This window comes from Canis lupus, chromosome 20 (assembly GCF_003254725.2).
Source record: "Canis lupus dingo isolate Sandy chromosome 20, ASM325472v2, whole genome shotgun sequence".
Lineage (NCBI taxonomy): Eukaryota > Metazoa > Chordata > Mammalia > Carnivora > Canidae > Canis > Canis lupus.
This window is the reverse complement of record NC_064262.1, coordinates 45,577,933-45,603,943: the sequence shown is the minus strand read 5'-3', so window position 1 is coordinate 45,603,943 and position 26,011 is coordinate 45,577,933. Positions and strand designations below refer to the sequence as shown.

General features: G+C 51.2%; 1 protein-coding gene across 3 annotated transcripts in view; it reads left to right on the top strand.

Moving 5' to 3' along the window:
* Nucleotides 1-25,806, top strand: part of SLC27A1 (solute carrier family 27 member 1) — a 32,104-nt gene extending 6,298 nt beyond the window's left edge. For 2 of the 3 annotated variants that reach the window (XM_025457980.3, XM_025457981.3), the window contains exons 3-13: nucleotides 11,739-12,133; nucleotides 12,266-12,427; nucleotides 12,522-12,591; nucleotides 13,350-13,441; nucleotides 13,513-13,622; nucleotides 20,198-20,407; nucleotides 21,635-21,761; nucleotides 21,850-21,987; nucleotides 22,062-22,226; nucleotides 22,620-22,766; nucleotides 24,411-25,806. In XM_025457980.3, coding sequence (XP_025313765.1) covers nucleotides 11,739-12,133; nucleotides 12,266-12,427; nucleotides 12,522-12,591; nucleotides 13,350-13,441; nucleotides 13,513-13,622; nucleotides 20,198-20,407; nucleotides 21,635-21,761; nucleotides 21,850-21,987; nucleotides 22,062-22,226; nucleotides 22,620-22,766; nucleotides 24,411-24,568 — 1,774 coding nt within the window. In that variant the 3' untranslated portion in view covers nucleotides 24,569-25,806. The remainder of the gene's footprint in view (nucleotides 1-11,738; nucleotides 12,134-12,265; nucleotides 12,428-12,521; nucleotides 12,592-13,349; nucleotides 13,442-13,512; nucleotides 13,623-20,197; nucleotides 20,408-21,634; nucleotides 21,762-21,849; nucleotides 21,988-22,061; nucleotides 22,227-22,619; nucleotides 22,767-24,410) is intronic. The other variant, XM_025457982.3, reaches the window with a different exon arrangement.
* The last annotated feature ends 205 nt before the right edge of the window (nucleotides 25,807-26,011 follow it).

Sequence of the window (26,011 nt, the reverse complement as noted above, 5' to 3'; positions counted from 1 at the left end):
GGTTTATGGGACAATACCTGAATTTTTTCAGTTGGGGACTTGATTTGTCATCTCCTTCCATGGAAGAAGAGGATGTGGCATCCTTCTACCCTCCTTGCCCTAACTCTCTTCCTATCCCTCTACATTGCCTGTACGCCCTCCTTCCAACAGACACGTATTCCCATACCTTCATTGTCCCAGTATTATTATAGTTGATTGTCATTATTTGCAATAATTTTGTTCTATAAAAGAACAAAAGTAGGACACCTGGGTGGCTCAGCGGTTTGGGGCCTGCCTTTGGCCTGGGGCGTGATCCTGGAGTCCTGGGATCGAGTCCTGCGTTGGGCTCCCTGCATGGAACCTGCTTCTCCCTCTGCTTGTGTCTCTGCCTCTCTCTCTCTCTCTCTCTCCTCTCTCTCTCTCTCTCTGTGTGTCTCTCATGAATAGATGAATGAAATCTTTAAGAACAAAAGTGTACTGCAAATATTGAATTAACAAATACTGAGCCATCGTTCCCAGAGAAAATACAGGGTTAGGTTGTTGCAAACCTCTGGTTACAACATTTTTATCAAGCAAGCAATACATAATCTTGTTTTATGTTTGTTCTACTTAAAGACACTTTATTTTATTTTATTTTTTTAAAGTAAACCATATTTATTTATTTATTTTTATTTTTATTTATGATAGTCACACACACAGAGAGAGAGAGAGAGGCAGAGACACAGGCAGAGGGAGAAGCAGGCTCCATGCACCGGGAGCCCGATGTGGGACTTGATCCTGGGTCTCCAGGAACGCGCCCTGGGCCAAAGGCAGGCGCCAAACCGCTGCGCCACCCAGGGATCCCAAGATACTTTATTTTATATATATTCTGCTTTTTTTTTTTAAGATAAGTTCTGTGCTTGGTGTGGGGCTTGACCTCATGATCCTGAGATTTAGAGTTACATTCTCTACTGACTGAACCAGCCAAGCACGCCTATATTCTTTTGAAAAAATACATAGATTCTTGACTCATTACCAGTGAACTCATGGCCAACAGCATTATAACTCATGCCTGAACAAAACTTCCTAAGTAAGGCACATTTCAGCATTCTTGTATTTGGGAACACTCGATAGCTTTATACCCAGGGGCCATTTTAAACAGCAAAATCACCAGCAGAAAGGACAATAATGCAAAAAGTGTGGCACTAAATAGATTATCAAGAGGATGCTTGTTTACAATATGAGCTGAAATAAGAGGACAGAGTGTTGCCTTAATTTGACCTAACCTGGGAATGCGCACATTGATAATGCAATGTTTTTTGCCACTCTATGTGTGTCCTCCAATGGTTGTGAAAGTAAGGTGAATGTTGATTTGGGGGTTACAAATAAATTTTAGTGAGCAGGCAAATTAGTAATGAAGAAATCTGTGAATAATAAGGATTGACTTATCAATTATCATAATTTGGTCAGGTCACATGTCAGTATTTAAATAGTTTTGATGCTAACAGTGTTCTCAGTTCAGCCATCTAGTATACTATGACCATTTTTTAATTTCATTAACAACCTTTATGTATTTTCTTTGGGATTATTGATTGCCTTTATATTTATTAGTTTTCTTGGTATTTATCTTTACTTTAAGCTCAAACAACAGTTGTCTCTTTCTTCTCTCATGAATTCTATAGCATTAGATTGGATTTCAGTTTCACCTTTTTGGAGAAGTCTCTCTTTTAGCCTTCAAATTGTCCAGGGTAGGCTAGTTGCCCTCTGCACCTGGTGCATAACCATAACTCCAGGCCTGATCATAGCCACCTTCCTGAGGATTGGCATTACTTCTGTCTTGGGTTAGACACCCTGTTTCATGGATCCCTGGTGGTTTTCTTCTTTGGTTTACTCTTTTGATTTGTTGCAGCACACCCTTATTGGCTTTTGGAGAAATTGTGATGAGAAATTAGTTTTTTGAGACCATTCATGTATGAAAACGTTTTTATTTCCACCCTCACACTTGACTGATGGTGTGGGTATAGACGTCTAGGTTGGAAATTATTTTCCTTCAAAACTGAAGACATTTCTTCTCACATGATTATTGTTGAGAAGTCTGAAACTCTCCTAATTCCTGATCTGTATTTTTCTTTCTGGAAGCTTGTTGGATCTTTTCAAGATGGTGGGCTACTTCCATCCATTGTATGGTTTGTTGGTTGGTTTCAGGTCAATGAAATTTTCTTGAATGTATTGATGATTTACTTACCTTTATGTCCTTTGTTCTTCTTAGAACTCCCGTTATTCAATACCTAGAACAGTGCTTGGCTTAATAACTATTTGTTGAATAAATGTAGTGTTGGATTTTCTGGACTGGTTCTCTAATTTTCTTTTTTCTTTTCCATCTCAACATTTTTATCCTACTTTCTATGATATTTCTTCAAATATACCTTCTAACTTTTCTATTCATGCTTGACTTATGCCCTCACATTTGAAATTTCTTTTTTTTTTTTTAATTTTTTTATTTATTTATGATAGTCACAGAGAGAGAGAGAGAGAGGCAGAGACATAGGCAGAGGGAGAAGCAGGCTCCATGCACCGGGAGCCTGATGTGGGATTCGATCCCGGGTCTCCAGGATCGCGCCCTGGGCCAAAGGCAGGCGCCAAACTGCTGCTGCCACCCAGGGATCCCCTGAAATTTCTTTTTAAAAATATTTATTTATTTATTCATGAGAGACACACAGAGAGAGAAGCAGAGACATAGGCAGAGGGAGAAGCAGGCTCCTCACAGGAAGACCCATGCGGGACTCAATCCTGGATCCTGGAACCATGCCGTGAGCCAAAGGCTGATGCTCAACCACTGAGCCACCCAGGTGTCCCTGAAATTCCTTAATGTGATTGTTACTTGTTTAAATTAATAGATTTTATTTTTAATTTTTTATAGACTTCATTTTTTAAAAAAGATTTATTTGAGAGAGAGAGTGTGTGAATATATGCAACAGGCGGTAGGGGCAGGGAGACTCTCAAGGAGACTCCCCGCTGAATGTGGAGCCTGATGTGAGGCCTGATCCCATGACCTGAGATCATAACCTGAGCCAAAGTCAAGAGTTGGATGCTCAACCAACTGAGTCACCCAGGTGCCCAAGACATTATTTATTTATTTATTTGTTTGTTTATTTGTTTTTTATTTATATTATTATTATTATTTTAAATATTTTATTTATTTATTCATGACACATACACACACACACAGAGGCACAGACACAGGCAGAAGCAGGCCCCATGCAGGGAGCCTGACTTGGGATTCAATCCTGGGTCTCCAGGATCATACCCTGGGCTGAAGGTGGCGCTAAACCGCTGAGCCACCCGGGCTGCCCCCCAATACTTCTTTTTAAATTATTATTGTCAGTTTTAGGGGGTCCCAGAGAGCTGGGGCGATCGGGAGGCTGTGGGTATTTGGGGGGTCTCTATGGGGACTTGGTGCCAGTGAGAGGCCCCTAGGGGCTCTTCAAGGATTCTGGTAGGTCCCTAACGGGTCCATAGTGGTGACTCAGTGGTCTTTGGGGGCTGTCAAGATACTTTGGATTTTTTAGAGCTTTCTCGGAGGGCGAGGGATGAGGGGGCTTCTTGGGGGATCTGTAAGGGACTTTTAGGGTTTCTGAAGGGTGTTTGTCTCCTCAGGGCCATTTACTGGTTTCTCTGTGGCCAGCACGCTCTTTGAGAGTTTGGGATCTGTGTAAGATTTGGGGGGTTCAGGATTTGTGTGTGTGGGTGCTATGTACTCCGATTGCTTGGGGATCTCTAGAGACTGTGATTTCTCAGGAGGGGATGCAGGTATTCTTGGAGGAAGATCTTTAGGGTGTTGCCGAGGGGCTTCCTTGAAGAAGCTGTTGGGGGTCCTCCTGGCATGAAATAGGTGTTACTGGGGATTCCCATCGGAGCAAATCTTAGGAACAAACCCCACATGGGAATGGCTGAGCACCTGCTGCGGGTTTGCCAGGCTGATCCTCTCAGGGGAGATGCAGGATGCAACTCAGTGTTGTGCTCATCTCTTGGCGTCATTTTTCTCATAGCACTTGTTCACGTTATGTCTCGATGTCACATTTTGGTAATTCTTGTAATATTTCAAACTTTTTCATTATCATCATATTGGTTATGGTGATCTGTGATCAGTGATTATAACTCACCGCAGCCTCAGATGATGGTCAGCATTTTTTTAGCTAAAGAAAGGAGCTAAATAAAGTATTTTTTGGAGTAAGATACATTGTTTTTCTAGATGTAATGCTATCACTTACTTAATGAATTATAGCATCAACGTAACTTCTCTATACCCGAGGAAACAGCTTCATTTGATTTGCTTTGTGGTGATATATTGCCATATTGTAGTGGTCTGGAACCAAACCCATACTATTTCTGAGGTGTGCCTGTATTTGTTTCCCCTGGCTATTGGAGCAAAGTGGCATGAACTGGGTGACTTAAGACAACAGAAATTTATTCCACTATAGCCAGAGAGGCCAAAAGTCTGAAATCAAGGTGTAGGCAGGGTTGGATCTTTCTGGAGGCTCTGAGGGAGAATCTCCCGTGCCTCTCTCCTGGCTTCTGGTGGCTGCTGGTGCACTGCTCCTCGATTTGAGGTTATGTCCACTCCAAATCTCTGCCTCCGTTTTCTTTTCTTTTTTTTTTTTTTTCTGCCTCCGTTTTCACATGGCTTTTTTTTCTGTGTCTGTGGTTCCTTTTCTGTTTCTTTCTTTCTTTTTTTTTTTTTAAAGGTTTTATTTAGCTACCCATGAAAGACACAGAGAGAGTGAGGCAGAGACACAGGCAGAGGGAGAAGCAGGCTCCATGCAGGGAGCCCAATGTGGGATTCGATCCCGGGACTCCAGAATCACGCCCCGGCCAAAGGCAGGTGCTAAATCGCTGAGCCACCCAGGGAGCCCCCTCCTTTTCTGTTTCTTTTAAGGACATTTGTCATTGGATTGAGGGCCCACCCTATTCCAAGATGACCTCTTCAAGATCTTCAATTGTATCTACAAAAACCCTTTCCCCGCATTATGGCTACTTTTACAAATTCTAGGGGCCAGGAGTTAGACGTATATTTTGGAGACCACCATTCATCCCATTGTGCAGGGAGTGGGGTCTGGCCCAGGGCAGACCCAGGAGACCAGAGTGAGCTGACTGCAGCACTGGTTCCGTGGTGTGATAGTGGGGGCCAGGCTGGGCTGCTGAGATGGTCAGATTTGGGCTAGTCTGCATCGGAGAAAGTCATTTGTTCTACCCACCCCCCGAGGACCCCTGTCTGGGCTTGGGGGATACCATGGTCAATGTGACAGGCTGTGAAGGTGGCAGGTACTTTTCCTGTCCTGTGGAGCCCATGGCCTAGTGAGGGAGAAGAATAACCGAGAAGGCAATGAGGAAATAAGAAAATATCAGGAAAAATGACGAGAAGGATCGAACATGTTGGGGTGAGCTAGTGGCTACTTCAGCCAGGGGGGTGAGTGCAGAGCCCTCCGCACAATTAGACAGGTGAGAGGAGCCAGCCTTGCAAAGACGTGGGGAGAGAGAGAGTTGCAGACTGAGGGAAGAGCAGGTGCAAAGCCCGGAGGCAGGATCCTGCTGGGCAGAGTAACAACGGACCCCTCTTCTTCAACCCCTCTTCTTGGCCAGGCACTTAACACACTTGACAGGTATTAGGCTGAGAATTGCGTTGTTTGGGTCGCTGCTCTGGGCCCTACTTCTGTTTGTAAATAGGGCAATGGCAGGACCTACGCTGTGCTGAGCTGGAGGACACCGTGGAGGTCATTAGGCTCAGGCTTCTGGCATTCCAAGTAAGGAAACAGGCCTATATATAGAGAGCCGGGTCTGCCCGGGCCCCAGACTGGTGGGCAGTGGAGCAGGATTGGAACAAAGGCCGTGAACTCCAGGCCACCTTTCCCATCTGGGCTGTGCTGGGGCTCAGAGCTCCTGGGCCGATACTTGAAGCAGTCCTGCCTCCTCCTTGACCCTTACCCCTGAGGGCTTCCTGGGCTGGCCCCTGCTCTTATAACTTGCTTGTTCCTCTCTCTTCCTTGCAGTGTGGATATGAATGAAGTTTCTGGGTAAAGTGCTAATTTACTTCTGATTCCTTACTGACAGGTGCTTCTTTCCGTGGGGAAAGGATAGCAACAGAGTTTACTGAGACTATAGGACAGGCTAGGTCCCGTCTTCAGAGATCTACATCTACCTCTTTTATCCCTACCACGACCTAGGAGGTGTAGGATCTTATCGTCCCCATTTACCATGAGGCCCAGAGAGGGACGCACCTGCCCATGGCCACTGTATGAGTGTCCTGGGGCTGCCGTAACAAATGACCACAAACTTGGTGGCTTAGAGACACCGGGGTGGCTCAGTGGTTGAGCATCTGCCTTTGGCTTAGGTCATGATCCCGGGGTCTTGGGATTGAGTCTCGCATCAGGCTTCCGGCAGAGAGCCTGTTTCTCCCCCTGCCTATGTCTCTGCCTCTCTCTGTGTCTCCCATTAATAAATAAATAAAATGTAAAAAAAAAAAAAAAAAACAACTTGGTGGCTTAAAACCACAGGAATTTGTCTTCTCAAAAGTTCTAGTGACCAGAAGCCTGCAATCGAGGTGTTGGCAGGGCATGCTCCCTTGAGTGACTGTAGGGGGAAATCCTCTCTTGCCTCTTCCAGCTTCTGAGGCCTCCAAGTGTTGCAAGGCTTGTGGCTCCAGTCTCCTCCCCTGTGTTTCTGTCTTCTCTCTTCTTCTTTTTTTTTCCAATTTAAATTCAATTAGCCAACATATGGTACATCATTAGTTTCAGATGTAGTGTTCAACAGTTCATCAGTTGCGTATCACACCCAGTGCTCATCACATCACATGTCTTCCTTAATGCCCATCACCCAGCTACCCCATTCCCCCAGCCCTGTGTTCTCTCTTCTTAAGAAGACACCTGTCGTTAGATTTAGATCCTGCTGGGGGGGAATCAGGATGACCTCATCTCAAACTTACTCTAGTTATATCTATAAAGATACTATTTCCTTTTTTTAAAAAAAGATTTTGTTTATTTATTTGAGAGTGAGAGAGAGAGCATGAGATGGGGAGAGTCAGAGAAGAAGCAGACTTCCTGCTGAGCAGAGAGCCTGATGTGGGGCTCAATCCCAGGACCCTGAGATCATGTCCTGAGCCAAAGGCAGACGCTCAACCATCTGAGCCACCTGGGTGCCCCAAAGACCCTCCTTCCAATTGAGGTCACAGTCTGAGGTTTTGGATGGACATGAATTTTCAGGGATGCTCTTCAACAACTACAGTTGTGTGCAGGCAGAGGAGGCAGGGCTGCATTTGAGTGTGGACATCAGCATGGTCCTTACATTCCAGACCCTGTGGTTAGTGCCGGTACTGTATCCCTGGACAAAACAGACAGACAGACTGCATGCTTGCTCTCATAGAAATTGACAAAAAATCCAGGAAACCAATAAAGGGATATGGTAGTTTTAGATTGTGACGATCACCCTGAAGGAATAAAACAGGCTGGGAGTGTATCCGTTACCCATCAGTTCCGTGGCTGTGTAACAAATTACCCCAGAGCCCAGGGGCTTAAAACAATGCTCAGTGTGATTTCCTGTGGCTTCTGTGGGTCAGGAATTCAGATGTCACCATCTTACCTGCTCTACCACGTCTGGGGCCTCAGCCGGAAGACTCAAAATCTGAGGCCAGAATCCCCTGAAGTTTTGTTCACTCTCACGTGTCACTAGAACACCTACAAGTGGCCTCTCCATGTGGCCTGGGCTTCCTTGCAATCCAGTGCTGGGTTCCCAGGGCTACTGTCCCCAGAGAGTGTGAGAACATCTGCAGGCCTGGAGGAAGGGGTGTCATCTTTGTGCCCCAGTCTCAGAAGTCACACAGCATCACTACTGCCGTGTTCTCTTCCTTAGGCGTGAGTCCGTAAGTCTGCCCCTTCCCGAGGGGTGGGGAAATGGGACCTGCCTTTTTTTTAATTTAATTTTTTTAAAAAGATTTTATTTATTTATTTATTCATGAGAGACAGAGAGAGAGAGGCAGAGACACAGGCAGAGGGAGAAGCAGGCTCCATGCAGGGAGCCCGATGTGGGACTTGATCCCGGGTCTCCAGGATCATGCCCTGGGCTGAAGGCAGTACTAAACGGCTGAGTCACCCGGGCTGCCCAAATTTTATTTATTTTATTTTTTTATATTTTATTTTATTATTTTATTTATCCATGAGAGACACAGAGAGATGCAGAGAGAGAGGCAGAGACACAAGCAGAGGATGTGAAGGAACCTTGATGAGAGGTCTGGGGCAGAATATGCCAGGAGTGGGAACCACATGGGCAAAGGCCCTGGGGCAGGAACTTTTGCTGTGCTGAAAATCAGAGAAGGAGGTGAGACCAAGCTAGAGGAATAGAGTGATGAAGTGGGTAGACAGATGGGGGTGAGGCAGGCGGGGCCTCACAGGCCCTTTGTGGAAGGTTAAAACATTTCGGTGGGGAGGGTGTCGGGTGGCTCAGTTGGTTAAGCATCTGACTCCTCTTTTCAGCTCAGGTCATATCTCGGGGTCATGAGATCCAGCCTCACTGCAGGCTCCGTGCTGAGCGTGGAGCCTGCTTAAGATTATTTCTATCCCTCTCCTCTTCCTCTCTTTCCCCAAAATAAAAATTAATAAAAGATTTTATTATGGTAGATTTTGTGCCTACCGAAGTGGAGGGAATAGTGTAATGAGCCCATAGGCCCATCCTCCAGCATCCATAACCTTCACAGGCTCTTCCTCCACTGTCTGAGTCCCACTGGTGCATCCTTTCCCCTGTTAGTTTTCTAGAATCTGTCTCTGGAAGGCAAGGACTCTCCCTTTTTAACCTTGCTGCAAGATAGTCTTTGTGAATTATCTTGTTTGGTTTTCTTGTAGTAAATAAAGCACTTATAAAATTTCCATTAGTGGGACGCCTGGTGGCTCAGTGGTTGAGCATCTGCCTTTGGCTCAGGTTGTGATCCCAGGGTCCTGGGATCGAGTCCTGCATTGGGCTCCCCACAGGGAGCCTGCTTCTCCCTCTGCTTGTATCTCTGCCTCCTTCTCTATGTTTCTCATGAATAAATACATAAACTCTTTTTTAAAAATTTATGTTAGTGACATGGAGCACATTCTGTTACATAACCACCACTTCTGTCTGGTTCCAGAACATTTCCATCACCCTAAAAGGAAACCCCATTCCCATGAGCAGTCATTCCCCCTTCCCCTCAGTCCCTAGCAACCACCAATATGCTCTGTTCTCATGGGTTGTTTTTGAGGTATCATTTACATATAATAAAATAACCCATTCTAGGTTATTTTATTACCTAGATTGGTTATTTGATTACCAAAACATTGTGGGTTTTGACCAAGGTCCACAACCAAGTAATCACCACCATCAAGATACAGAACATTCCTATTGCCCCACAAGACTCCTGCCCCTTTGCCATCGTATCCCTGCCACCCACCCTGCCTCTGACCCGGCCCCAGCCCCCTGCCCCCACTGATCTGCTTCTCCCAGCTGATCAGCTTCGCCTGTGCAAAGTGGGTGCTCGCTGTCTGGGGCGTTAGTGAAGGACTGGTCACCAGGGAGGGGTAGGACATGGGGCTCCAGGTTTAGGGGCTTGAATATAGTTGTTCAGCCTCTGCTTACTGAGCACCTTCTATGTGCCAGGTTCCTGTCAGGCGCAGGTGTCACATCCCCTGGTCACTGCAAACAGGGGCTTCTAGGAGCAGAGCTCTCTGGTTAACGGGGTTCATTTCTTTTTCTTTTTTTTAAATATTTTATTTGGGCAGCCCAGGTGGCTCAGCAGTTTAGCACCTGCCTTCAGCCCAGGGCCTGATCCTGGAGACCCGGGATTGAGTCCCATGTCGGCTCCCTGCGTGGAGCCTGCTTCTCCCTCTGACTGTGTCTCTGCCTCTCTCTCTCTCTCTCTCTCTGTGTCTCTCATGAATAAATAGCTAAAATCTTTTTTAAATTTTTAAAAATAAAAAAATAAAAGATTTTAGTTATTTATTCGTGACATACAGAGAGGCAGAGACATAGGCGGAGGGAGAAGCAGGCTCCCTGTGGGGAGCCCGGGATCATAACCTGAGCCGAAGGCAGATACTCAACCACTGAGCCATCCAGGCGCCCCAGCAGGGTTTGTTTCTGGGAGGTTGTCAACCACCCTGAGAGTAACAGGGCAGGCATCCAGAGGGAGTCGGTGGCCAGCAACTTGCCCAAGACTCTTTGTTTATGCTCCTCAAAGCTGTCCCCATGCCTGCCCTGAGACCTTGCTCATGTGTGGCTGCCCCTCCTCTCACCAGAGATCTGGCCAGCCGCAAAGATGTGGCTGCTAGTTCAGGCCTGGCCTGGGAGCTCCAGAGGCCTCTCTCCCTCCCTCCAACACTGTCCTATGGGATTATCTGTGGCAGGCTCCCTGTGCTTCAGGAGAATGGGGCCCCCATCTATCTCCACTGCTGCCTCTCCAGGGCCTAGAACAAGGTAGACATGAGTCCCTGTCATTCACAGCAGGGAGAGATAGCCCAGGGGCAAGATGGTAAATCAGAAAGTTGCATATGAAATTTGACAGTGTAAGTGCTGTGTTGAAACAAACAAACAAACAAACAAACAAACCAGGGACCAGAGAAGGGAGGGGGTGGTGGTACATTAATAGATGGGCATCCTGAAACGGCCACCTGAGAGGGTGGCATTTGAGCCCAGACCTGATGGAAGTGGGGGAGGAGCCATGTAGATGTTGGCAGAAGAGTGGTCCAGGCAGAGGGCACAGCCTGTGCAAAGGCCCTGAGGTAGGAGCTTGCTGGGTGTGTTCAAGGAACAGCAAGAAGACCCTGTGGTGGGAGTTAGTGAACAAGGGGGAGGTGGCAGGGGAGCAGGATGTAAAGTGAGGTGGAGTGGGAGAAAGTTGGAGGGGGAGAAAGGTTATGTCCAGGTCACCACTGGGTCTTGCCTATCATGGGCCTGGCACGCAGTAGGTGCTCATCATTTGGCAGGAAGTGGAAAAAGTTTGCCACTGTGCTGGCTGCTACCTCTAGGGATGGAGGGCACACTGAGGTCCAGATTTGGGGATATGAGCACAGTCCGGTCTGTTTATCCAGCACCTAGTATGTGCCTGGGTTCTCGGCCAGTGCAGGTGTGACTTCTCCTGGGTGCTCACAATCCAGGGATGGTGGGGAACAAACCCCTTACCAAGTGGCTCTGCACAGGGGCTTTGATGGAATATAGGGGATAAGGAGAGCTCCCAAGGTGGACAAGAAAGCATTTCCTGCCTCAGTCTGGCCCCACGGTGGGGACTGTATGCCTTGATGGAAAAGCAGTGGGCACAGGACAGGGGCCAAGCCCTGGAAGTCTTCCTGGAGGAGGTGATGAGGACACCAGGTTAGGATGGGTGCAGCATGAGGAATCCAGGCTGAAGGTGGTGGTGAGATCCATGGGAGGCTCTGGACGTCCTAGGAGAGAGAAACAAGGACAGGACTGCACCCTGGCTCCCTCGGGGTCACTGAGCTAGCTGGTGGAGAAGGACTGAGTGACTCTGATTTACATGGCATGGCATGGCCAGCTTTGACAATCTAGGTACTTCTGGGTTGGTTGGTAAATAGCCCTCTCTATGCCCTTGGTACCCCAAGAGACCCAGCAACCAAAAGGTCCTTGTTGAATGTTTGGCATCCTTGGGGGCACAGAGACCTCTTCCTCCGCTTTCTCCAGATGGAGATGCTGAGGCTCAGAGCAGTCTTCTGGAGGCCAGGTAGGGCACCCAGTGACACCATCCCCTCCATCGCCCCTCCCAGTGCCCTCTTGGTGCTGATCCGCGTCCGTCTGGAGCTGCGGCACCACCAGCGCGCCCGCCACACCATCCCGCGGATCTTCCAGGTGGTGGCACAGCAGCAGCCCGACCGCCTGGCGCTGGTGGACGCGGGCAGCGACGTGTGTTGGACCTTCGCGCAGCTGGATGCCTACTCCAACGCTGTGGCCAACCTCTTCTGCCAGCTGGGCTTCACACCAGGTGACGTGGTGGCCATCTTCCTGGAGGGCCGGCCGGAGTTCGTGGGGCTGTGGCTGGGCCTGGCCAAGGTGGGCGTGGAAGCCGCGCTGCTCAATGTTAACCTGCGGCGGGAGCCCCTGGCCTTCTGCCTGGGCACCTCCGGTGCCAAGGCCCTCATCTTCGGAGGGGAGCTGACGGCAGGTGAGGCTGGGTGCAGGGATCGCCCTGAGCGGGGGCCCGGGGCTTTCCGGGCCGGGGAGATGGTGCGGTGCACCCCAGGCCTTGGGAGGGGCCCTGGCTATCCTTGACCGTGACATGCGCTTTGGGCTGCAGCGGTGGCCGAGGTGAGCGGACAGCTGGGGAAGAGCCTGCTCAAGTTCTGTTCTGGAGAGTTGGGGCCCGAGGGCATCTTGCCAGACACCCAGTTCCTGGACCCGTTGCTGAAGGAGGCCTCCACAGCGCCCCTGGCACAGCCCCCGGACAAGGGCATGGATGGTGAGGCTAGGGTGGGACGCCCTTCTGCCGACGCCCACCCTGTCCCCCGCCCACCCACCGAGTCCTCGGTCTCCAACACGTGCATCTCCTGCAGATCGACTCTTCTACATCTATACCTCAGGGACCACGGGGCTGCCCAAGGCTGCCATTGTAGTGCACAGCAGGTAAGGGACCCCGGCATTACTCCCCAGCTTTGGGGAGTGACTCCAGGTCGTCTTCCGGGGTGGGGAAGACCCCTTCCCTCTGCTCTTGCTGGGAATCTTAGGGACATTTCTATCTTAATCGGATAAAACCCATGGCCCATCCCGGGACAGCACTGCTCTTGCCCCTGCCCGTAATGGCCCTGCCTCCCTCAGGGGCCACAGAGGGTTTAAAATCTTAAATCAGACCTCCCCTGTGCCAGACTTGCTTGTACCTGCCTTGGCCCTTGGAGAAAAATCCAGACTCGTGTTGTGCAACCGCTGACAATTCTCTGCTGTCCTCTTCTTCCTCTTCCCGCCTCGCTCATGTCCTTTCAGTCCCTTATACTTCCTTAGATGGGCCAAGGTCCTTCTGGCCTCAGGGCCTTTGCACATGCTGTGCCCTCCACCTAGATGCTCTTCCCCAGCTCACCTCCATGGCTCCTTCTCACTAGGTCTCAACTCATATGTCACCCCCCTCTCCCTCTGCCATTGCCCCACAGAATCCCCTAATCCCTTGGGCTGTGTCACCTTCAGCCCCTCTCTGTTTCTCTGCTCTCTGGTATTCCTCATGGCCCCTAGCACCATCAACAATTGTTAGCTGCAAGTTCCTCTCCTGCACCCCGGTGAGCTGGCCTGGCTCTGCCTGGGTCCCTGCTGTGTCCCCCTCCCTGCACCGCCTCCCCCACTCCCACACCCTGGAGGATGTAAGTCCCAGCCCCTGCACTCCGCGCCTCCCGCAGGTACTACCGCATCGCAGCCTTCGGCCACCACGCCTACAGCATGCAGGTGGCAGACGTGCTCTATGACTGCCTACCCCTGTACCACACGGCAGGTACCGCGGGCAGGTGGGGGCGGGGTGGGGGCCAGGGACTGGGGACCCCTCACCGAGCCCGCCCTCTGCAGGGAACATCATGGGCGTGGGGCAGTGTCTTATCTACGGGCTGACGGTGGTCCTCCGCAAGAAGTTCTCAGCCAGCCGCTTCTGGGATGACTGCGTCAAGTACAACTGCACGGTCAGGCCCCGCCCCTCCTGCGCCGTCCCGCCTTCCACCTGCTGGGCCACCACTGTGGCGCAGCCACTCTCCCAGCCTCCCTCCAGACCACCCCCCCCACCCCAGAATGGCTGCTTTGGAGGGGAACAGGAGGGTAGCTGGGGTTTCCTGAGCACGAGCTCTGTGCCCAGCCCCAGACTAAACCTTCCACCTGTAAACACAGTGGATCCTTACGACTACGTGGGAGTGGGCATAAGGCATCACGAAGACCATTTTGCAGGTGGGGAAACTGAGGCCTGTCCTGCAACTGGGATTGGTCCCAGGCTGCCTGAGTTCTCTAAGGAATACACCCTGTGCCCCAGGAGTCTTCCCTGCTGGTGGCTGCAGGAAATCAGGAAATAAAACCAGTGGGTACAGCCACCACCCTGGGCTGGCTAGGGCCACAAGGTGTGGGGCTTCCAGAGGCGTAAGCATGAGTAGAGGTGGAGGACATCCACAGTCCTGGATCAGGGAGAGAAGGGGGCTGGGACCCATCCTTTCCTCTCTTCTCCCCTCCACAGTGAAAGGAAACCAGGCTGAGGATTTCAGGGCCCTGTTGGGGGTAGGAATACAGGTGCTAGCACCTTCTTCCAGGGAGAAGGGGTGAGGAGAGGAGAGAATGGGGTGTGGCCAGGGACTGGCAAATTGGCAGGTGACCACCTCACCTTGGACAGATGGGGCCCAGAGAGATCAGACCGGCTTCCCAGGTCACACAGCTGGGCAGGGTGGAGGCTCTGGGCTGGCATCCTGGGGACCCTTTGGGGCAACAACTGTGATCTGCTCACTTTTGAGGATTTTCCATTTTGCTTGTGGGGAGTTCTTGAGGTACATTGTTAAATCAAATCTTGAAAGACAAGGCAGTCTGTTTTTGTACGAACTTGATAATTGAGAGTTGTGAATGTACGTATCCCCTACTTTCTGAAAGCTCCAGTTGCATCGCTTCACTTTGGGGAAAGACCTACATCGATACCTGAGTTCACTAAACCAAAAGAAATCCGAAGAAGATTTTTCTTTTTTTCGAAAACACCCATTTAATGGATCTTTCATAAAAGTGAAGTGGTGTATTTCAGACTTTTGGAAAGCAAGGGATATGCTTTGCTTTATGCCATTTCAACTTGTGAAAGCTTTCCTAGGAACACTCTGCTTTGGGGGTAGTGGGCAAAGCCTGTACTCACGAACATGGACAGAAAGTATAGGCCAGGCATCTGTCACTGGCCCCAGGGGCCTTCGAACACCCCATCCTGCCCCTGGCCAGCCCCACCCACTTTCCTCCTTCTGCATCATTGCGAAGCAAGCCCCAGAGAGCAGTGTGTTTCCGTCATAGATGTTTGAGGAAAATCTCTGAAAGATGAGAACTATTTTGTTTTTGAGGCAAAATTCGTATAAAATAAACCATTTTTAAAGTGGACAGCTCAGTAGTGTTTAGTATATATATGCACAGTGCTGCATAACCATCACTCTAATTCCAGAACATTTGCATCCCCCCAAAGGGAAAGCCCATCTGCATTAGCACTCACCCCTCATCCCTGTCCCCTCATCCCCCAGCCCCTGGGCAACCAACCCCTCATCTACCTTTTCTCTCTATGGGTTTGGGTTTGCCTGTTTCAGATGTTTCTTGTAAATGGGAATCACACTGTGTAGCCTTTTGTGTCTGGTAAGGACGGTTTTTAAAACAAAAGAATGGAAAGCAGAGTCTTTCATATAGCCACATTCACAACAAGCAGCATTATTCACAATGGCGAAAAAGTGGCAGCAAGCCAGTGTCCATCAGCAGGTGGATAGACAAGCACCATGTGGTGTATTCATATGATGGAATATTATTTAGCCTTAAAGAGGAAGGAATTCTTGCACATTCTGCAACATGGATAGACTTTGAGGACATCGTGCTGAGTGAAAGAAGCTGGTCACCAAAGACAAGTGCTGTATGATTCCACTTTGATGAGGGGCTTAGAGTCGACACAGTCAGTCATAAAGAAGGAGGATGGCAAACACCTGGGGCTGGGGGGGGCGGGGAGTCAGCGGTTAGTGGGGACAGAATCTCAGTTCTACAAGATGAAAGGCGTTCTGATGGATGGTGGTGGCTGCAGAACAGTGTGAGTGTCCTTAAACTACTGAAGCGAAAAATCTTTAAAAAGGGGGGGGTACCTGGGTGGCTCAGTGGTTGAACGTCTGCCTTTGGCTCAAGTCATGATCCTGGGGTCCTGGGATTGAGTCCTGCATTGGGTTCCCAACAGGGAGCCTGCTTCTCCCTCTGCCTATGTCTCTCTCTCTCTCTTTTTTTTAAGATTTTATTTATTTATTCATAGAGACACACACAGAGAGAGAGAGAGAGGGGCAGAGGCACAGGCAGAGAGAGAGGGAGAAGCAGGCTCCATGCAGGGAGCCCGACGTGGGACTCGATCCAGGGTCTCCAGGATCATACCCCAGGCCGCAGGCGGCGCTAAACCGCTGCGCCACCGGGGCTGCCCTCTGCCTATGTCTCTGCCTCTCTCTCTCTCTCTTGTCTCTCATGAATAAATAAATAAAATCTTAAAAAAGTATAGTACTGAACGGTACACTTAACAGTGCTTAAGATGGTAAATTTTATGTTCCATACATGTGAACACAACAACAAAAAAAGGGGGGGGAAAAAACCCTAAAACCCTATAAGCTCAGCACCATCATCACAGCTAAAAAGTGACAGTGAGCTCTCAGCATCATCAGAAATCCGGGCAGCGGCTCAACCCCCGTGTCTCATTGTGTCAAAATTTGGTTTTCCCCATTTCTATAATTTGAAAAAAAAAAATCCTTTTTAGATAAGACCCACACATTTTGACCAGTCGATGTGTCTCATGAGAATCCCTTCATCTGTAGGAGCCCCTTGTCTCTCCTTTCTTCCATTTTGTAAGGCACTTACTGAAGGGTTGTGTGTCCTGTAGTATTTTCCCTGTCTGGATGTTGCTGGGGTGTCCCTTAACATGTTCCTCTGTCCCTGGTATTTCCTGTCCATTGAGAGTTGTTGGGTCCAGCACAGCATTTTCCAACCATAATGCTAAGGATATTTGGGGCTGGATCATTCTCTGGGGTGCGGGTGGGCATTCTGTGCACTGTAGGATATTCAGCAGCACTCCTGACCCGAATCATTAGATGCCAGTATCACCTCCCCTACCTCTCCCGTTGTGATCATTAGAGATGTTTCCAGGTATTGCCAGGTGTTGCAGGGGGCGGGGGGACAGAGTTAAGAACCCCTGGTCTAGATATTTGATGGCCTTCAAGTTCAGCTTTTTTTTTTTTTTTCTGGGAGGTTCATGGTGTCTGATGGTCCCTCTCCTTGTCCTTGACGTACTGCTCTATTGGACATTGTTCCTGTCTCCAGACCCTTGATAGTGTTGTCTTTTCTTCTTTCTTTCTCTCTTTCTCTCTCTCTTTCTTTCTTTCTTTCTTTCTTTCTTTCTTTCTTTCTTTCTTTCTTTCTTTCTTTCTTTCTTTCCTTCCTTCCTTCCTTCCTTCCTTCCTTCCTTCCTTCCTTCCTTCTTCTCTCTTTTTCTTCCTTTCTCTTTCTTTCAGATTTTATTTATTTGAGAGAGAGAGATAGAGCATGAGCAGGGGAGAGGGAGAAGCAAGCTCCCCTCTGAACAGGGAGCCTGATGTGGGGCTCCATCCCAGGACTCCAAGATCACAACCTGCACGGAAGGCAGACACTTAACCAACTGAGCCACCCAGGTGCCCCCTGTTCTGTTTCTAGGAAGGGGAGTTTCTGTGTCAAGCGAAGGTACCCAGTAGACACTGAGGGGCTCTTTAAGGAATAGAGGACAGAATCCTCAAAGGTCAAAGTTAAACAAGGATGTCGATAAAACAAGCGCATGCATTTGGGTTCAGAAATCGCATCCCCTGACTGTTGGATGGGGGAACTGCATGGCTGCTGCTATATCGGGAGTGATGGCCACAGACCCAAACCACAAGGGAGGCAACAGCGGCTGTTTAGAACCCGCTTTCTTAGCTACATAGCAACAGACAGGCCGGAAACAGGTGACTGGACCCCTCCCCATCCCTGGGGGACTGAGTAAGTGGCGTCTTTATCTTTCCATACCCACCAGGGTGTGGTACTTGGTGTACAAGGTCACCTGACATGGGAGTTGTAGTAGGGTCCCTGGATGATGACCTGCTCCCAGTTTTTTTTTTTATTCATCCAATCTTTTTAAAAATTTTAAATTCAGTTAATTAACATATAGTGTTTGATTCGTTTCAGAGGTAGAGTTCAGTGATTTATCAGTCACACCCAGTGCTCATTATATCACGTGCCCTCCTTAATGTCCATCATCCATTTACCCCACTCCCACCTCCCTTTTTTTTTTTTAAAGGAAAGATTTTATTTATTTGCAAGAGAGAGTGAGCGAGCACATGGGTGCACAAGCAATGGGGAGAGCCAGAGGGAGAAGCAGACTCCCCACTGAGCAGGGAGCCTGATGTGGGGCTCAATCCCAGGACCCTGGGATCATGACCTGAGCCAAAGACAGATGCTTAACGGACTGAGCCAGCCAGGTGCCCCCCACTTACATTTTCTATCCTGTTGCCACCCTGTGGTCTGGAGGTCTTGGCATAGGGCATCTGGTGTCTGCCTCTCTGAACTGACCCGAGTTGCCTTCCCTTCAGCCCCTCGGTTCTGTCTGAGGGTCTAGGCCAGAGGTGAAGATCAATTGTTTGCTCTAAGTGCATGGACACAGCCTCAGAGCCATGAGGAGGGGGTCATTGTCCCCTCAGCTCATTGTCCCCTCAATCGTGGCTGGCTTGTTCCTCCCCTGGCCTGGACAAGACAGCTGAGAGCTGCTCAGGGCATGGCTGGGACTACCTTGTGATGGTTTCAAGGGCACTTGGGCAGGACTTCGTGTCATTTGACAGGAGCCAAAACCCTAACCTAAACCCTGGCTTCCTGAAGAAGGGGATTTATTAGCTCATGGACCTGAGGAGGCCATATGGGGATGGCTTCAGGCACAGCCTGATCCAGGAGGGCCTCTGTCTCTCTCCATTTCTTTTTTCTTTCTTTTTTTTTTTTAAAGATTTTATTTATTCATGAGAGATGCAGAGAGAGAGAGAGAGAGAGAGGCAGAGATACAGGCAGAGGGAGAAGCAGGCTCCATGAAGGGAGCCCCATGCGGGACTCAATCCTGGGACTCCAGGATCATGCCCTGGACCGAAGGCAGGTGCTAAACCTCTGAGCCATCCAGGGGTCCCCTCTCTCTCCATTTATTGTGTTTCTCCTTCCTCAGTGCGCAGCTTCCTTCCCAGCCCTGCTTCTCCGGGAAGGTTCCAAGCAGCTTCAGGAGGAAAAGAGCCTCTCTCCTCCTCCCAATTTATCAGAAGTCCCGGGGCTGATTCTCATTGGCCTAACTCTGATCAGGTGGTCTTCCTTGAACCAATTAGTAGCTGGTGATGGACTGGGGTGATTGGCTGGGCATGTCCTACCTTCCCCTGGAGATGGGGTGGGCTGGGCCACAGGCAAAGCACAGACCTGAACTTAGGGGCCAACTGACAGAGTGAGCACCATCTTGTCCCACCCTGGGCTTGCCTCCTGGTCAGCAGCTGATGATCTTGGCAGGCTCTTTCCCTCTGTGAATCTCAGTGCCTTCATGTCCAACGCGGAGTGTAGGGAGAATTAAATGGGTGAGCTCTGTGCTTGGCGAACAGAATACTTAGCACAATTGTTTATTCATCAGAGATTTAGCAAGCACTGTCCAGGGAATGCCTCTCTGTGGCAGTGGATCTTTGACCCAAAAGTGGAAGGCCCATCTCCATCTGGGAGAAGAACCCTCCAGGCAGAGGGCACAGCATGTGCAAAGGCCCTGAGGAGGCAGTGAGGGCGGTGGAGCCAGAGGGAATTAGCCACTGGCAGAAATTTGGACTTTATCCTGTGTGTGAAGGGAAGCTGCTAGCACTTTGAAGCCGTGATGCTCAATTTAGCAGTTAATCCCGAGCATGTAACTGTTTCATTCATGGGAGCCAGGCTGCCCAGAGTCAAATCAACCTCCGCCACTTATCAGGTTTGGTCCAGTCACTTACTTAACAGTTCGTGACTCTCAGTAAAATGAGGTTGGGGGGTTGTGTAATCATTCCGAAGTCAACCCAGAGATGAGGACTGGAAGGCACCTGGAGTCAGGGAAGGAGCTCAGCAGAGGGGCCCCGAGGAGCAGGTGACCCTGCGGGCACCTGGGGCTCCGGGAGGCAGCGTGGAGACGCTCCCCGAGCGAGCCGCGGCTCTGGGGGGCAGCGTCCACCGGCTCTGGATTGAGGGCTGCCCTGTGGGGTGTCAGCGGTGCGGGCCGCCTGCCTGCACTGCCTGCGGCGCACGCGGGGGTCCCTGAAGCGGCGAGGGGTTGGGGGGACCGAGAGGGCCGCAGAGGGGGCGCGGGGGACGCTGAGGGCATCCCCTCGCCCGGCCCCTAGCGAGGATGCAGCAAGGGGGAGGCCTAACCGAGGCTCTCCTAGCGGCCCCCCTAAGGCCGATCTGTTCCTGGAGCGCCGGGGCTGGGGGGCGACGCCCCTCGGGCCGCCCACCGCTCGCTTCCCCGCCTCTCCGCCAGGTGGTCCAGTACATCGGGGAGATCTGCCGCTACCTGCTGAAGCAGCCGGTGCGCGAGGCCGAGGGGCGGCACCGCGTGCGCCTGGCGGTGGGCAACGGGCTGCGGCCCGCCATCTGGGAGGAGTTCACCGAGCGCTTCGGCGTGCGCCAGATCGGCGAGTTCTACGGGGCCACCGAGTGCAACTGCAGCATCGCCAACATGGACGGCAAGGTGGGCGCGGCGCGGGCGCAGGGGGCCCCGAGCGCTGGACCTCCGCCTCCCCGGCCCTGCCTTCCACGGGGGGGGGGGGGGGGGGGGGGGCGGAGGCCGAGTCCCCGGCGCTGCTGTGTACCGTGGGCGAGGGCCTCGGCCTTTCTCAGCCTCAGTTCCCACCCGCGGAGGTGGCAGGGGAGAGCAGGGCTCTGGGGCATCCAGGGCCAGGGTTGGGGTGCTCACCCCCTCCTGCTGGGTGAGTCACTCGGACTCCTTGGGCTTCGGTTTTGTCCTCTGTAAACGAGGATGACAGCTCATTGGGTTTGTTTGAATCACCCAACAGATCATGAGCACAGCACAGCACCCCCAGGTAGCAGGCTGCCTGCAGATGCTTTTATGATTAGTAATCACTGTCTCCGTTCGCCTGAGTAGGACCCTTCTCTCTCCCTTTCTCTCTTTTTAAAGATTTTACTTATTTATTCATGAGAGACACACACAGAGAGGCAGAGACAGGCAGAGGGAAAAGCAGGCTCCCCGCAGGGGAGCCCAATGTGGGACTCGATCCCAGGACCCTGGGACCACACCGCTAGCCACAGGCAGACCCTCAACCACTGAGTCACCCAGGTGCCCTAGGATGCTACTCTCTTATCAAGTCTTACCAAATCAGGCACAGATCAGGAAAATAGTAATAAATAAATAAATAGTAATAAAGCAAGTGCCTTTTGTCTCTGTCTCAGTTTTGGGGCCCCAGTACCTGAGAACAAGGCACTGCCCCGTGCAAATCTGTTGAACAGACAGCCCCAGAAGATACTCTGGCCGGCCACAGAAATTGCTGTAACAAACATACCCAACAGCATACAGCAGCACAAACTCCATGAGACAGACCTTTCTACGTATAGGACTGAGCCAGACAAGGTGACATGCAGCAGGTAGCAGGCTCCAGGGTCACTCTAGGCGTTTACTTCCTGCCAGCATAGAGGGATTTATGGACGAGGAAGTGGTGACCAGTCAGCAGATTTCCTTGTATGATTTCGAAGGGGGCTGGGAAGGTGGAAGGAGGGGGCGTGGGTCCTGGGAAGGAGGCACGGCCCTTAATACCCTCTTTTTCGGATCACCCGAGGTCACAGAGTTCAGGAAACATGCAGGTGCTCATTTCAGGCCCTGGGGCAGGAGAGGCAAGGTGTCAGTGGGGAGAACACTGTGCCACCCTGGGGCTCCTCAACAACTCAGCTTACTCCATCCCAGGTTGGCTCCTGTGGCTTTAACAGCCGTATCTTGCCCCACGTGTACCCCATCCGGCTAGTGAAGGTCAATGAGGACACCATGGAACTACTCCGGGATGCCCAGGGCCTCTGTATCCCGTGCCAGGCTGGTGAGCCAGGCCCTGCCCAGTCCCCTGGGGAACTGGGGCCCCCACCCCCTGCCCACCCAGCGCAGCCTGAGGGTGGCCTCCTCCTCAGGGGAGCCCGGCCTCCTTGTGGGCCAGATCAACCAGCAGGACCCGCTGCGTCGTTTCGATGGCTACATCAGCGAGAGTGCCACCAGCAAGAAGATTGCTCACAGTGTCTTCCGCAAGGGCGACAGTGCCTACATCTCAGGTGCGAAGACCCTGGGAGGGCTGGCTGTGGGGATGGTGGGCCACCATCTCATCCTACCTTCTCCCCTCTGCCAGGTGACGTGCTGGTGATGGATGAGCTGGGCTACATGTACTTCAGGGACCGCAGCGGGGACACCTTCCGCTGGCGTGGGGAAAATGTCTCCACTACAGAGGTGGAGGGCGTGCTGAGCCGCCTGCTGGGACAGACAGACGTGGCTGTGTATGGGGTGGCTGTGCCAGGCAAGCTGGGGTTGTGGGGATGGGTGGTCCTAGGGTATGGCAGCCCCAGAGGAGCTCAACCTGCACAAGCTTGGAGGTACAGGTGCCCTTGCACAGTGCTCAACCTGGGTAACTGCACATGGCAGCCTGAATGGGAGCACTGGATCTGGAATCACCCCTCATGCATGATAATCAACCTCAGTTTCTTTATCCAGAAAATGGGATCATGAAAGCAACTGTCTCAGGGTTGCGGAGAGTGCAGCAGGCACTCAATAAAATGGTTACTGCTTTAGCAAATGTTATTTCAGATGGAAGGGACTGGAGATCAGAGGCCAGGAGCCTCTGTTTGAGGGTGTATCCAGTCCTGTGGTGGGACAACAGGTGGGGTGTTCTCAGCCAAACCTCTGTCCCTAGGAGTGGAGGGCAAAGCAGGCATGGCGGCCATCGCGGACCCCCACGGCCAGCTGAGCCCCAATGCGCTGTACCAAGAGCTGCAGAAGGTGCTCGCACCCTATGCCCGGCCCATCTTCCTCCGCCTCCTGCCCCAAGTGGACACCACAGGTGTGGCCTCCCGCCTCTCTGTCTGTCCATCTGTCTGTCGGTTCAGCAACTATCTGCTTATTTATCCCAGTTCAGGCCCCGGTGCCAAGTCTGATTACAGTGGCTCGTGGCCAGCTCGTCCAGGGCCCTTTTTTATTTGCATCATTATGTATTCCCATTCCTCCATCCCAGCCCCACTAGGTGTTCTGCAGTGTTTGGTGCATTTCTTCCATTTCCTGCCTTTTTCTGATGACTAGGAAATTTGAGCCAATCATCTGCTACCTGTGAGGTTCCCGCTCCTGTAAATCACCTGTCTGTGTCTTTTGCCCATCTTTATATAGCCTTGTTCTCTTTTCCTTTTTGATTTATGAGAGTTTCTCCCAATATTTCTGATGTTAATTCCTTAGCGATTTCAGACATCAGGAATCTTCTCTTTGGGAGTCTGTTAATCTTGTTTATGGGTCTTTGGGAGTCTGTTAATCTTCTTTTTTGAAAAGAAGTCCTAATTTTTTTTAAAGATTTTATTTATTTATTTATTTATTTATTTATTTATTTATTTATTTATTCATGAGAGACACACACACACACACAGAGAGAGAGAGAGAGAGAGAGAGAGAGAGAGAGAGAGAGGCAGAGACACAAGCAGAGGGAGAAGCAGGCTCCATGCAGGGAGCCCAATGCGGGACTTGATCCCGGGACCCCTGGATCACGCGGTGAGCCAATGGCAGGCGCTAAACCGCTGAGCCACCCAAGGATCCCCAAGTCCTTAATTTTGATACAAAGTTACCCTTTAAAGAAAAAAATCTTATGGTTTGTGCTTTTGAAGTTTTCTTTAAAATGAGAAACCTTCCTAATTCTAAAGCACACAGGTGTCCTGCCTTGGTTTTTTCCTACTCCCCCTTCCCTTTAGCCTTATCTTACATGAAGGGTTTCTTTAATTGTCCACTGCAAGGAATGCAAAGTGTTTCTTTCTTTTTTTTTTTTTTTAAGATTTTAGTTATTTATTCATGAGAGACACACAGAGAGAGGCAGAGACACAGGCAGAGGGAGAAGCAGGCTCCCTGCGGGGCACCCGATGCAGGACTTGATCCCAGAACCCCGGGATCATGCCCTGAACCAAAGGCAGATGCTCAACCACTGAGCCACCCAGGCATCCTGCAAACTGTTTCTTAAAGGACCAGATAGTAAATATTTTCAGTTTTTTGGGCCATGCTGTCTCTGTCCCAACAACTTACCTCTGCCTCTGTTGTGCAAAAGCTGCCATAGATGGTGTGTAAACAAGTGAGTGTAGCTTCGTGCCAATAAAACTTGTTTATAAAACAGATGATGGGCCAAATTTGGCCCTTAGCTACAAGCTGCTGATCCTTGACCTACGATGTGACAGACTCAGCCCTGCCATGGTCTTGTGGGCAGTGGACACGTGCCCAGGCAGGGAGTACATAGTGTATGGGTCTGTGATGGGGTAATGGTCAGGGAGGGCTCCCTGGAGGAGGAGGCATGACGTCAGGATCTGAAGGACAAGGGAGAATCAGGCAGGCACAATGGGGAAGAATGTTTCCAGCCAAGGGCATGGCCTCTGCCAAAGCCTGGAGGTGGAGGACAGGATGGTGAGTTTGGGGTTCCTAGAAACTCCCCCTGCTGAGTACCACATCCCTGCCCCAACAGGCACCTTCAAGATCCAGAAGACTCGACTACAGCATGAGGGTTTTGACCCACGCCAGACCTCGGACCGGCTCTTCTTCCTGGACCTGAAGCAGGGCCACTACCTGCCCCTGGACCAGAGTGTCTACACCCGCATCTGCTCGGGTGCCTTTGCCCTCTGACACCACTCTTCTACCTGCTAGAGACTCCCAGCCAGGCCCTGCCAGTAAGCCAGGCTTGAGCCAGACAGCCCTGCCCGGGGAGGGGCTGGCCCAGATGCACCAGGTGGGGCTTCCTGGTGCCAGACAACTGGACCCCAGCAGGAGCCTATGGCTCTGTACCTTTCGTGCTCCTCTTTCTTCCTTTGGGCTCTCTCCTGCCTGAATTCCGGCTCCTGAGTTTGTGTGTGTGTCTCTCCTCCCTGCTTCTCAGCCTCCCCTGGGCCCCATCTGCCCTCACCTCTTCTGTCTTTCTCCTCTGCTGCTCTCTCCTGGGATCTGCAGGTGTGCAGGGCCAGTTGCCCATGGGGCCTCGGTGGGTCATCCTTGCTGGGTCATGGACCCAGAGTGGAGCCTCCTGGCCTCTCTCTCTGTTGTGCCTTAAGGAGCCTCAGTCCAGACCTCCCCAGGCTGCTGGGCTCCAGGCATCATAGCCCCGTAGGAGCTCCGGTGACCCTCCATCCTCCCTCCTGAAGGAGGAGCCTCGGGTGGTCTGCCCCGCCCACCTGGGTGTAAGAGGGCATCATCAAGAGACCTCCCCGCCAGCCAAAATCTCCCAGGCTGAGCCAGTTGCCTTTTGCACTTAACCATCTTTGGTGGGTCTCCCACACCCTGTCTGCCCTTCCTGAAGCCCAGAAGCTTCCAGAATCGACTGTTACCACTTGGACATTGCCCCTGCCCAGAGGTCTCCTTTTAGGCGCCTCATGGAGCCCTGGCTATAGGAGCCTTGAAGACTGGATTCGGTGGCTGTTTGGCTCACCTTTTAGACGCTCACCCTGGCAGAGGCCTCTTGGGTGTCCCCATCTGGCATGGCTGCTGGTGGGACCCATAGGAGTGGCAGTGGTGTAGGGGGAGGTCTTCTGCTTAGGGGGTGGTGTCCGAGATGGACTTCTGGGCCCTGGGGGGTCCCAGCCCGTTGAATAGCCACACTGGCCTGTTGGTGACAGTTCAGACACTGTGTTGGTGGTGACCTCCTGGACAACCAGCCAGGATGGCTCAGACCTCCCCATCGGCCTTGCTGGTGGCACATCCTGGACTCCTGTTGTTAGGACTGGCCGCCCAGACTGTCCGTCCCTCCCTCCTGCTGCAGCAGCATCCAGCCCCTCAAACACTGAGGCCAGGGCTGTCGCACGGGGGCCTTTACACGCACCAAGGTTTTGTTTCCTAGTTGAATTCAAGAAATAAAGCTGTAGTGTGTCCCATGCCTGAATCCTGGTTATTTACTGTCTGTCTCCACATGGCACAAAACCCTTTCTGAGTTTCAGAAGGCAGGACTTTTTGCCAGAGAACTCGTGATCATGTGACAAGAGCAAGACGTGACCTTTTCTCACTGCCCTCTGTGGCCTGGAGCTGCAAGGCCTCTGGGGCTGGAGCACAGGTTGCCTGCCCATTAGCAGTTAGGGTCCT